The 12412-nt window shown below is 48.0% G+C and overlaps 1 protein-coding gene across 2 annotated transcripts in view; it reads right to left on the bottom strand.

Annotated features, from left to right (window-relative positions):
- The window catches only part of lamb1a (laminin, beta 1a), a 59830-nt gene that overhangs the window by 17919 nt on the left and 29499 nt on the right, over nucleotides 1-12412 (bottom strand). For both annotated transcript variants that reach the window (XM_056281218.1, XM_056281219.1), the window contains 9 exons: nucleotides 11850-12008; nucleotides 11231-11358; nucleotides 10831-10951; nucleotides 7698-7899; nucleotides 4102-4245; nucleotides 3611-3842; nucleotides 2579-2742; nucleotides 1304-1528; nucleotides 345-562 (listed from right to left, as the gene is read on the bottom strand). In XM_056281218.1, coding sequence (XP_056137193.1) covers nucleotides 345-562; nucleotides 1304-1528; nucleotides 2579-2742; nucleotides 3611-3842; nucleotides 4102-4245; nucleotides 7698-7899; nucleotides 10831-10951; nucleotides 11231-11358; nucleotides 11850-12008 — 1593 coding nt within the window. The remainder of the gene's footprint in view (nucleotides 1-344; nucleotides 563-1303; nucleotides 1529-2578; nucleotides 2743-3610; nucleotides 3843-4101; nucleotides 4246-7697; nucleotides 7900-10830; nucleotides 10952-11230; nucleotides 11359-11849; nucleotides 12009-12412) is intronic.

The raw sequence follows: 12412 nt of genomic DNA, 5'->3' as shown, positions 1-12412 counted from the left end.
GTGAATAGAGGCCTGTCTAGACCGCAGCCGTGACCATCAAACATGTTTGATGGTCATGACGGCTCAGACTGGTCAAAGGCTCAATCAGGAGGCGAGCGACTTGAGTCTTAAAACCTTGCCCTCGACAAGATAATGTCTGTCACCCATCCTTTGCGACCTGCCCTATTTTGTGCAGACCATACAGACTCTCCATAATCTCGAAAAACAGTCATCATGGCAGAATCGGGGTCACGATCCGCCTTTAAATGGCCCAAATGAGTTCCTTAACATGGGGACTGACCTCGAGACTTTTTGGTTTTCATACCATTTTTCTAACCGTCAGGTGTATTTTTAACAAAGCTCACCTCATTACAGGATGGCCCAAAGGAGTGGCTGGGGTCACAGTCACAGGGCTCGCAGCCCCTCTGGCTAGCCATGTTCCAGGTGTCGGGGGCACACTGGTCACAGTTCTGCCCCACCACGTTGGGGAGGCAGCGGCACTGCCCACTGGGCCGATCACAATGGCAGTCGCCCGCCGACGGGCAGCTGTCCTGGTTGGTGCCCAGGTGGTTGCACACACACTCTGAAAGAGTAGGATGTGTTGCCATTTGAAATGCAGCACTTCAAACATTAACGAAACTATGTGGCTATTTTGATGGCAAAAGTAATGTGGAAGGTTATGTGTTCAGTTATTAGGGGGTAATTTCAAGAGAGGGGGTATTTTCAAGAGAGAAAATATTTCTTTTTCTAGGCAGGAGACACTTTTTTTATGGTTTTGTCTTGGATTCCCCCCTTTTTTTTCCCTCCCCAATCGTATCTGGCCAATTACTCCACTTTTCCAAGCCGTCCCGGTTGCTGCGTCACCCCCTCTGCCGATCTGGGGAGGGCTGCAGACTACCACATGCTTCCTCCGATACACGTGGAGTCGCCAGCTGCTTCTTTTCACCTGACAATGAGGAGTTTCGCAAGGGGGACGTAGCGCATGGGAGGATCATGCTATTCCCCCCAGTTCCCCCTTCCCCCTGAACAGGCGCCCCGACCGACCAGAGTAGGCCCTAGTGCAGTGACCAGGACACATACCCACATCCGGCTTCCCACCCACAGACACGGCCAATTTTGTCTGTAGGGACGCCCAACCAAGCCGGAGGTAACACGGGGATTCAAACCGGCGATCCCCGTGTTGGTAGGCAATGGAATAGACCGCCACGCCACCAAGATGCCTGAGAAACAAGTCTCTAAGAAGGGTAATGGATTTTTGGTGGTGGTTTTTGATGGTTGTCTACGATAAAACACGATATGTACATAGTAAACCCAGTAGACCCACTTCTGCAGTTCTGCACGAGAGCGTCTCCATAATATCCCAGCTTGCAGTCTTGGCAGCCGTGGCCCTCGGTGTGATACAGGCATTTGAGACACTCGCCCGTGTTGGCGTCGCACGAGCCGGGGTCCTGCATGTCGATGTTGTTGTTGCACTGGCAGGGCTGGCACTGACCTCCGACCTCGTTAGGATTTCCATAGTAGCCCGGGGTGCACTCATCGCACCTAGCACCTGTAGGGGTTCAACAGAGTCCATTTTATTTGTCGAGCCCATTATCACAAATTACAAATTTGTCTTAGTGGGCTTAACAGCAACACATCCTGTCCTTAGGAGTCGAGGTGAGAAGAATAAAAGATTTATAGAGGGAGAGATGAGAAAGGACAGGGTAGAGGAGGGGAGGAATAAGAGTGTATGACCAACTAAGATGAAGAAGCATGAATTACAGCTTTGCCACATCGCCGCCATGTTGTTCTTATCCACTGTGGTAACATATGTCAACACCTACTCATCCAGCTGCATGACCTTTATCATTTCAGGACCGTCTACATAGCATACCACCCGTTTCCTGCAGTAATTACACATGTCCTGTCGAACATAATCGCACATCACACGCCACACACCACCATGCTGTTTGCGTGACAGAAAATCACAAGGCTTTTTTACGCAGCATCCAACTGCTTCCCCGGGTGCAACAAGTTTGAACAGGGCAACGCCACAAGATGTGCAATTATGCCCACGATGGGGAAATTTAACTGTGTGTTGTGTAAATGTTAGGAGCTGCTTGTTGCATGCTGCCATCACACCTGAAGTTGTAATGCATTTATGGCTGGATGCACTGTGGTGGAAATTACCAGGCATGTCTTTCGGTCGTTGTACTAGCAACTAAATTTGTAGTACTAAAAGAAATAATTCATTTTCTTCACTTATATTCACCAACAGAACATTTTTATCAATGAATCATCCCCAAAACTAGCAGAAAAAAACTGTACCAATCACAACGCAACACATCTACAGCACAATAACGCAGCAGTGACAGTCTCTCATTTGAGGTGAGTGAGCTTCCTCCGGAGGACAAAGCAAGCCACGCAGGTCTGATGCGAGCTTTGCATGCACCAAACTAATCCTATTCATACCTTTATAATGCATCACAGGGCTGTGTCATCTCACTGTGTGTCAGCCCCTGCATCCTTGCATAGGGCTGCGTGTAATTTCTGGCAGCAGCGAGGCCTTCGTGGATCAAGTGTGATCCCAGTATTAGTGTAATCGAAGGATTGGGCTTACCTCTGTATCCGGGGCTGCACACGCAGAACACCTGGTAGGAGTCCAGGCCGCGGTAGCAGCTCCCAGCGAACTGCCGCCCGCTCCCGGGGCCATCGGGGCACATGCACGGACGACAGTGGTCCCCAGAACCCAGCACAGGGTCACCATAGTAACCATCCAGACACCTAGGAGGTGAGTGTGAGGAGGCATTTCAAGACTTTATCTCCAGAACATAATATTACATCTTTATACTCCTAAAGGGAATGATTTTCACATACTTTCAGAGAGGAACAGACATGTTTTTTGAGAGTTCTGCATCCTTACTCTGTGTCTGTACTTTTCCTATTTCTTCCAAGGAAGACTAAGATTTATGTAAATGCTTTTTTCTCCCCAACTATACCCGGCCAATGACCCCACTCTTCATAGCCGTCCCGATCACTGCTCCACCCCCTCTGCCGATCCGAGAAGGGCTGAGGACTACCACATGCCTCCTCCAATACATGTGGAGTCGCTAGACACCTGACAGTGAGGAGTTTCACCAGGGGGATGTAGCGCGTGGGAGGATCACGCTATTCCCCCCCAGTCCCCCCCCCCAAACAGGTGCTCCGACCAACCAGAAGAGGCGCTAGTGCAGCGACCGGGACACCCACATCCGGCTTCCCACCCACAGACACGGCCAATTGTGTCTTGTAGGGATGCCCGACCAAGCCGGAGGTAACATGGGGTTTCGAACCGGCGATCTCCGTGTTGGTAGGCAACAGAACAGACCGCCACGCTACCCGGACACCCAGTAAATGTTGAATTATTCAACTCACACTCATCCACAGTGAATTACAAAGACCAGAAATAGAAGGACAAAGAATAAGAAGGCGCAGCACCACAACACAGCATCTCAGATGAAACACATCTTCCCATGAAGTGTCCATGTTTAATAGGGAAACCCTTTTCTAACCCGTTCATAAGTTTATATTTTCACTATATAGAAAAGGCATGTAAAGTTACTTTGACAAAACTTAAGATTTTGTTTCATTTCAGTCTCTCCGTCTGACCAACCTTTCACAGTTGTGTCCTGTGGTGTGCTCGCGGCAGCCCAGGCACTGTCCTGTGTGAGGGTCACACTCCTCGATGTGGCCATTGCAGGTGCAGCGCCGACAGTTGGGGAAACCCCAGTGTCCCGGCAGGCAGCGGTCACACTGACGCCCGTATGCCCTGGGAACGCACGAACACTGACCGGTGACCTCGTGGCAGAAGGGGTTTTCTGAACCCTGGGGGTCACACTCACAGGCTGCGTGGTCAGACAGAGGCAGGTACACACAGACATGAATACAAAGAGCTGGACAGTGAGCCAAACAGGTGTGTTTGTATGTGTGCACACACACAAATAAGTCCGATGTTTGCAAAGCATTATAACTTTTACAGCAAAATCCCGACTGACAAACTTAACGTCATGGTTTTTTCATCCTAAATGTAAGTGTGTATGTATTTATGAATGAATATGTGTGTGTGTGTGTATGTATGTATATATATATATTAATTTAGCATACATCTGCAGCCATTGGGTCCAAAGTTGAAGGTGGCTGGGGCACATCTGTCACAGTTCCTGCCCACCACATAGGGACGGCACTGGCACTGCCCACCATTGGGGTCACACACGGTGCTGAGGGAACCCTGGGGGTCACACTGGCATACTGGGAAATGGAGCCACAATAGAGAGACTTAGTCAGGGAGCAAAGCAAAGACAGATGTTTTGAGGATTTGCATGACAGGGTGGGGGTTAATGTGACTAAAAGTGTTTATACAGTTTCTTAATCGTAATCCATTGTAAAACCACCAGGGACAAACCTGCAATTAAAGAGTGCAACGGTACTCATACCAGCATCCAGGATGTGATATAATTATCATGCGTGTTATTAAAGGTTAGCATCCATAAAGACGCCAGGGGCCAAATGTATAAAACTCTATATTTAGGTGTAGAACTACGTATGTGTACACACAAAATAGGAAACACGCACACAGTCTTTTCATCAGATTCATAAAACCCTGTGTACATCCGTTCCCACATGTTTTTTCCCCTCATACATCTCCATCATCATCATCAATTGTGCACGTGTGCGCGAGCCCTCTGACCACGCCCATAATTTACTGACACACCCCCAAGTGCCTGCTTTGCATATAAAGGGCCAGCATTTAGTTTAGTTTTGAGGAAAAATGGCGGAAGAGTTTAAGAAGCGACTGAAGAAGAAGAAGAAGAAGTGGAAGAATTATTGCAATTTTACTGACTGAGAACCTGAAATAACGGTTGACTTATTTGGAGGCCTAAGCGCTGGCATTACCAACAAAATGGAAACGAGTTGAATGGCGGAAGGAAGTACGGAGCCTGGAGGAGATTAAAAACAAGCCACACCTGAAGGTGTGGCTTGTTTTTAATAACACAGGCGACACAGGCGACAACATTAACCAGTCGACTAAAGGGACGTCCCTTTAGTCGACTGGTTAACGTTGTCGCCTGTGGTGCAGGAGATATGGCTTCGCGTCCCAGCTGTGGCAGTACCCAGGCTGCCCCCCTGAATTCGCTGCATCGGTGTCAGAAGTGGGATGGTGAGACCATGGGGCCATCGGAAGCGTTTCCCGAAAGAGGAGGGTAGTGTAACCTACACAAATAAGTACACACATTAGCCCTTGGCTAACGGGTCGGACCCTTTAGTTGACTGGTCCTGCCTGCCTGCCTGCCTGTCTGTCTGTCTGTCTGTCGAGGTATAAACCCAGCCACTAGGTGTGCATCAAACAATAACTCTGGCAGTTTATGAGGTCTACATTCTGTCAGGTGTGATGACATATAAAGCTCCTTGCTTCGTTACAGAGCCCTATGATCACATGAGTGACATCTATTCCCCTCCCACTCCTCCAAGTGCACAGCAGAGCCCTGGACCCGTCATGTGACGTGTGGTGAGGAAGACGCTGTATGGAAAGCCGAGGCAGAGGAGGACGTCTGTGTGATCTGATGGGTCACTTTAGGCAGAGGGTTGTCAGAAGCAAGTGTGAACAAGTGTTTTGTCTGTGTGCGTCTGTATTCGTGTGTGAGTGAGTGTGTGTATGTACGTGTACATTTGTCGTATATTCTAGGTGTATAAGTATGGAAAAAGCTGTGTCAGTAACCATACACCCTCATACTCACGTGTTCTTGAATGTATTGTAATTTAGGTATGTGTGTTCTGCGCCTTTTATTAACCTAAACAGGCCCCAGAGGGACTTCCTGTTAAGCAGGCACGGACATGAACACATCTTTACTGGTAACGCCGTCCTTAAAAACATCCTTCCGAGCACACAGCCGTCTACAGACACATCAGATCAGGGGTCAGCAGTGACAGGATAGCCACCATGATATATCTGGCTGCAATAACTGTGAATCTGGACATGATTATTGTTTAAAAAATGAGTCTTGAGTGCTGGCACACATTTCACTTTCTAGGCTGTTCTGTTGCACCGTCTCAATCCTTACTTCCCCTTTTCACCTAGGAAAACATCTCCTCTACATATAATTTTTTTTGGGGGGGGTTCCCCCCCTTTTTTCCCCAATTGTACCTGTTCAATTACCCCACTCTTCCAAGCCGTCCCGGTCGCTGCTCCACCCCCCCTGCCGATCCAGGGAGGGCTGCAGACTACCACGTCTCCTCCGATACATGTGGAGTCGCCAGCCGCTTCCTTTCACCTGACAGTGAGGAGTTTCACCAGGGGGATGCAGCACGTGGGAGGTTCACGCTATTTCCCCCAGTTCCCCCTCCCCCCGAACAGGCGCCCCGACCGACCAGAGGAGGCGCTAATGCAGTGACCAGGACACATACCCACATCCGGCGTCCCACCCGCAAACACGGCCAATTGTGTCTGTAGGGACGCCCGACCAAGCCAAAGGGAACACGGGATTCGAACTGGCAAGCCCCGGGTTGGTAGGCAACAGAATAGATCGCCACGCTACCTGGATGCCCCTCTATGCAAATTTTCGCTCCCATAATAAAACAATTACAATAAATTCTAATGATCTGATTTCTTTACTTAGGAAGTCATCATGATTTTAACCACTGTTGTCACTGACAGACTACAAACATCCTATTCTATTCTCTATTCTATTCTATTCTATTCTGTAGTCTATGACCTGTTTTGTGCTGGTCTTTGTTATATATACTAACCTAAATTCTATTCTAATCTATTCTGTAGTCTATTGTATTCTATTCTGTAGTCCAGTGGTGCCCAACCCTGCTCCTGGAGAGCTACCATCCTGCCGTTTTTCACTCCAACCCTAATTTAACACACCTGATTCTACTAATTACCTACTGCCCAATACCTTCATCAATTGAATCAGATGTGTTAAATCAGGGTTGGGCTGAAAACCGACAGGAGGGGAGCTCTCCAGGAGCAGGGCTGGGCACCACTGCTGTAGTCTATGACCTGTTTTGCACTGGTCTTTGTTATATATACTCATCTAAATTCTATTCTATTATGCCGTCTGCTATCAACACCACACACACACACACACACACACACAATAAAAAAAAAAATCAAAAGGCACACTTCCCTCCCAGGCATATCCAGGCCTGGACCTCTGCCTGAGTCTGCAGAGGTAGAACGTGAGGATGAACACGGCGGAGCGCTAAAATCCAGCCTCAGGCCCAGCACGCGCCCAGACACGAAGGTGAAAGAAAGAGGAGGAGGAGAAGCGGGAATGGGGGGGGGGGCAGACGTGGTGTAAGCGTCGATGAATGACATCCTTCGGAAACAGCTTAAAGCCCCCGCCATGCAGTAAACACACAGGAAGGCGGCGGGGCTTTTCGATCGTAGGCGACGACAGGAATAACAGGAGGGGAAAATGAGGAAGGTGGGAGTCGGATGGAAACAGCAACAACAGAAACAGTGAAGGGCGGCGGTGGAATGTGGGGAAGGGGGAACAGACATGAGGATGACTGACAGTGCGACTGGCAGGTCGGCAGTGGAAATAAATGCCGTCATGCTTCTTAGAACAATTACTGCTGGGTCTCTATATGGGAGGGCGAGCTTCCTCTCTACTTCCACCTCCACCTCAACCCTCCTCCTCTGTTTTCTGCCTATTTCTATTCTATTCTATTCCATTTTGGGTGGAGGAACGTACCTTTGGCACCCTGGTGCAGCAGTGCAGAGACACTGAAGATGTAGTTGCGGCAGATGTCGGTCATGGGGGTCTTCACCACACTCTGGCTGTTCTCCAGACACCGGTAGCGCTGGAAGGTTTCCCAGGCACTGTTGGTGATGGCATCGCCGCCCTCCGAGCCCGTGAAGATCTCCAGGTTCTTACAGTGGGGCATCAGGACAATCTATGTGGCGAGATAAAACAGTGAGGATGCTAGCCACAACCGATGCTGTTCCATGTATCCAACTGAAGGTGTAGGTGTCACAGTGTAAAGGCTTGATAAGACAGTAATGGTGTCACAGACTTACGTTTTGGTGATAGAGTATTTTTGATTTGTAGAGGTGTCAATATTTACAAATGTTTGGATCTTTCTGTTTTTGTAGGACATCCGCATTGGTCTTTTTTTTATCAATCTAGTTCAAAAGCTGTGAAGGACAGAGTGGATGAAGTTCAAATGATGAACAACATGGGACCAAAGAACTGTAAATCTTAACCTCATATCAACATGATGGGCGCTACATCTAGGAATTCAATCAAATCCATTTGACCAGCTGAAATTCCCATCAAATGTCCATGACACATCTTATTTTGCCCATGTCTGCATCTAAGTTTTTGTCTTTATTTGATGGCTGGGAGAGCTGGCGCTGGATCGGCTGTTGGATCGGCTGGGAGAGCCCGGTCAGCTGCGTCCTGTGGGCCCAGGGACCACAGCCCTGCCTGGAGCTGTGCCCGAGGAGGAAACACCTAGGGTGATCTCACAGGATGCGGAAGCAGGGCAGGCTAAGCTAACTGCTAACCCATGCAAGCTGGCAGTTACGATAACACTGAGGGTGGTCTGGCGGCGGCCTCACCTAACGTTGATTGTGTTTTTGGTGTCGTCGTGTGGAGTGCGGGCAGGTGTGTCGAAGGTGTCTGGCTGGGGGAGACTGGTCTGCTGCGTCCGGTGGGCCCAGGGATCTCGGCCCTGCCTGGAGCAGTGTCCAAGGAGGAAACACCAAGGGTGGTCTGACAGGACGCGGAAGCGGGGCAGGCTAAGCTAACTGCTAGCCCATGCAGACCGGCAGTTCCAACAGTCATCCTGGCGTTCACTCTCTTGGACAGTGAATTTTTTTTTTTGTGGATATGTTGGACATATGTGTTCTTGTAGTTTGGATATGTGTTTTTGTCTTTGTGTTGCACTCTTGTGGGCTGGGGGAAACGATGTTTCGTTTCATTTCATGTGCGCAGATGCATGGAATGAAATGGCAAATAAATGTCCCCGAGTCCTGAAACGACTTAAGGGTTGTAAATTTAATGGGTAATTTGACACCATTCATCCCCGACAACCCAGTCAACTTCCAAAACATACAGAATGCCCCAGAACAGAGCAACAGGAAGAAAGCAGACTGAATGACAAGGACAGAGAGGGACATGGACTGTCGAGTTTATTGTAGAGTCGAGTGTTTACTGTATGTAGCATAAACAAGAACCTCGGTCTGTCTGGTCGATTTAGATGAACCTGTGCTCTGAGGGGGATCCAGTTCTCCCCAAGAACAGATATGGGAGTGTGCTCTGTCATATTCTTGGCTTTTATGTGGGACCTGTCTTACCATAGAAATGGGGTAAGTAAGGACGGTTTGCTGAAGTTCTGGGGATCTTATTTTGGTAATCTGGTGATGACACTGACAGCCTCATATGTAAATCCATTTCTTTAGACGGCAAATGGTGGTTTAGACTCTCATCAAATAGCACTACATATGCCATTTGTTGGGACACTTTAACAGCCTCTTAAAATATGGAGCAAGCCCAAATGTGCAGACATATGCACACCTTCTCTCACCGCAGGCAAATGTTGCTGCAATCTCTGGCTGTACGGGAACATGGCTGCAAAGACGGCTCGTGTCCTTGGCGGGCACGCCGGAATCATTTCAGAAGTGTGTGTGTGTGTGTGGGGGGGCAACAATGATATATATGCGTGTGCAGGGGTGTAGTGTATAGTGCTATAAGAGCGCACCAGAGGGCAGCTCCGTATGCCTGTATTTGTGGTTTTAATACAATAAAGCATGTTATTGAAGACACGTGTCCGCCCCATCTTTTTACTTTGTTGCAGTTAGGCAGTCTCAATGTAGCGTTCTGTGTTGAGCTTGAGTGCTTAAGTGATACGTTGTATTCAGTTTTGAAATCCCACTCTTTCTGCTGCCTGCCCATGGGGTAGCGGTATAATTCCTGATTTATGTCTGCGTGCTTTATTTGACCTAATTTCTTAGAGTGGACGGGAAAGATTGAAATGTCTTTTTACCGTAAGTGTTGCAATATAGGGGCATTAGCAGGGATGCAGGGATTCCTGACTTTAAAAAAATGTGGAAAGAGGGTAAAAGTGGGGGGAGGGGGCAGGGGGTCGTTGCCCCCCCCAATTCCGGCTCCCCTGGTCCTCGGATGACTTGACTGAGTAGAGCGAATTCATGCTTTTTAATGCCCACATAATCTCTGCTTTGAGGACTTCGTTTTTTGTTGAAACGTCCAAAGTTGTCTGTTTCTTCATTGTTGAAGCTGCAGTAGCATCGCTGGATGTATTTGATACACCGGCGTTCATAAACTCACCAACGGCAATTGCGGTGCTAGCTAGCAGTAGCGGCTGCCGTCTCGTGCTTTTTCCCCCTTCACGTGGCCAACAAGCGCAGCCTCGCCCATAATCGATATCGAACGTTTTACAGCACACCTTACATCTAGCACGTTTTAGGTCAGTGTCTCTTGCCAGCCACAATTGGTACTTATCCTTATAAAGCCATGTATTATTGAAGCTGCACTTCCCTGGATTGTTGGCACCTCGGTGCACCGGAGGGCTCGTGGGCGGGCCTGTAATCACAGCCTGAAATCCCTTCTCACACGCCACCCAAATACCGCGCCGGTTACGTGCCAATTTAGTTTTATTTCTTTATGCTTGGATTAATTAGTAATTACATTCAACGCAAATTTAGATATATTTCCAAATCTTCAAAGAAAGATATATATTCCATAACTTTTCCAGGGCCTGGAAATTGCATTTTAGATTTCCATGACTTTTCCAGGTTTTTCACGACCGTACGAACCCGGCTTTGAGCATTTCACCTTTTGGCACGATGCTTTTTCCACTCACCGAGTCTATGAGTGTGTAGGGAGACTGGACGTCACTGAGAGCAGAGTACAGGGGGAGGCTGAGACGGATGGTGTAGTTCAGACCAGTTTCAAAACACACTGGCCTGGGAAGGACCACGTAGCTGTGGAGACAACATTAGGACATGTTAGCATTGGCACGCATTTGTAGTTTATACTGTGAGGACACTGGAGGTATACAGCTGTGACCATGTGATTGTATACACAGTGTGTATAGTCATCACTAAGTCAAACACACCAGACACAAACAGACTGAGGCACAGATGTGCAGAAAGACAGATACATGCACACACTAAGACACAATCACGCACACCCAGAAAAATACGCAATTGCACTGAAGAGGATTGGGTCTTTTGCGGGTGGTGCGGGGGGAGGTATTTTACCGGGAGCCTGGGTGGAGGGAGATCATCTGGTTGTCATCATCAGGCATGGTGTTGGCACAGCGGCTGTCTGCCGTGATGGGCCCCGGCCGCATCAACGTCATCAGCACCTCCTCCCACTGGTCTGGAAGCTAAAGGTCACAGCCACCAAGATAAGAACATAATTTATCGCCTGGTGTAATGAGGTTGTATTCACCCTTTCAAGTGCTCTACAAATTATGTAACCTTTATACATATCACTGAGAGAACACTTCCCTAGCCCCCAACTGCTAGCATCTACACCAGTTTTTCATATTTCATACCATCAGCTGGGGTGTGGCTAAAAGCACAAATAAAGAAATGAATAGGCTTCAGACTCTAAACTTTGGTGTCATACTCCACTGTTTTCTTTTCTTTGTGACTATTATAGATTATATAATATATTATATCATAGATTATATCATATCATAGACATAGCCTATAGAGATTCTCTGTATGTACAAATTGTCTGTACGAATAAAGTCTGACCGGACTCCTCTCGGGTTGAAGGCATGCTAGCTGCTAGATAGTAAAATCAGATGTTGACTCTTGGCAACGGGCTGAGACCAACTGCTCGCTCCAGCACAGGCCCAACCTCCGTTACCTGGGGCTCGTAGCGTATGATGAGGTCATACTCCATGGAGTGGGGGATGTTGTCCACGGAGAACTCCAGGAAGGCGCCCTCGGGGACGTTGACGAGGCCGATCCCCGTCCAGGTGGGGCTGCGGTCTACAGGGTGTGGCCGAGGCACCACGGTCACCCCCTGGAGGAGAGCAGGAAAGAGATTAGCCAGGTGCTTCTCACACACCTGCCCTTATGGCTACGAGGGTTTTCATTCCATACGAACACAACACAAGACAAACTGTAGGCCAAATTACATTTAAATAAAAACAAACATTTAATTAATTAATTTTTTTCTTATTAAATTAATCAATTTACATTTAATTTAATTAAGCAAAATGAACACGTATGTAAGGTTGGTGCTCTATGCATATTGAGATGCTGGATCAAAATATGAAATCTAAATTTTTTTAAGAAATCTGTGCGACTTCCCTTTGCATAAATATAAAGACTACTATCTATGTCCATGTAAGGGATCTGGCAAATGTACAACTGCAAATGTACAACCGTGCAACTGCAAGGCAGTATAGACGGTGGCACTACTAC

The sequence above is a fragment of the Lampris incognitus genome, chromosome 6 (assembly GCF_029633865.1).
Source record: "Lampris incognitus isolate fLamInc1 chromosome 6, fLamInc1.hap2, whole genome shotgun sequence".
NCBI classification, from domain to species: domain Eukaryota; kingdom Metazoa; phylum Chordata; class Actinopteri; order Lampriformes; family Lampridae; genus Lampris; species Lampris incognitus.
Note: the sequence above shows the minus strand (reverse complement) of the source record. Positions and strands in the feature narration are given on the sequence as shown.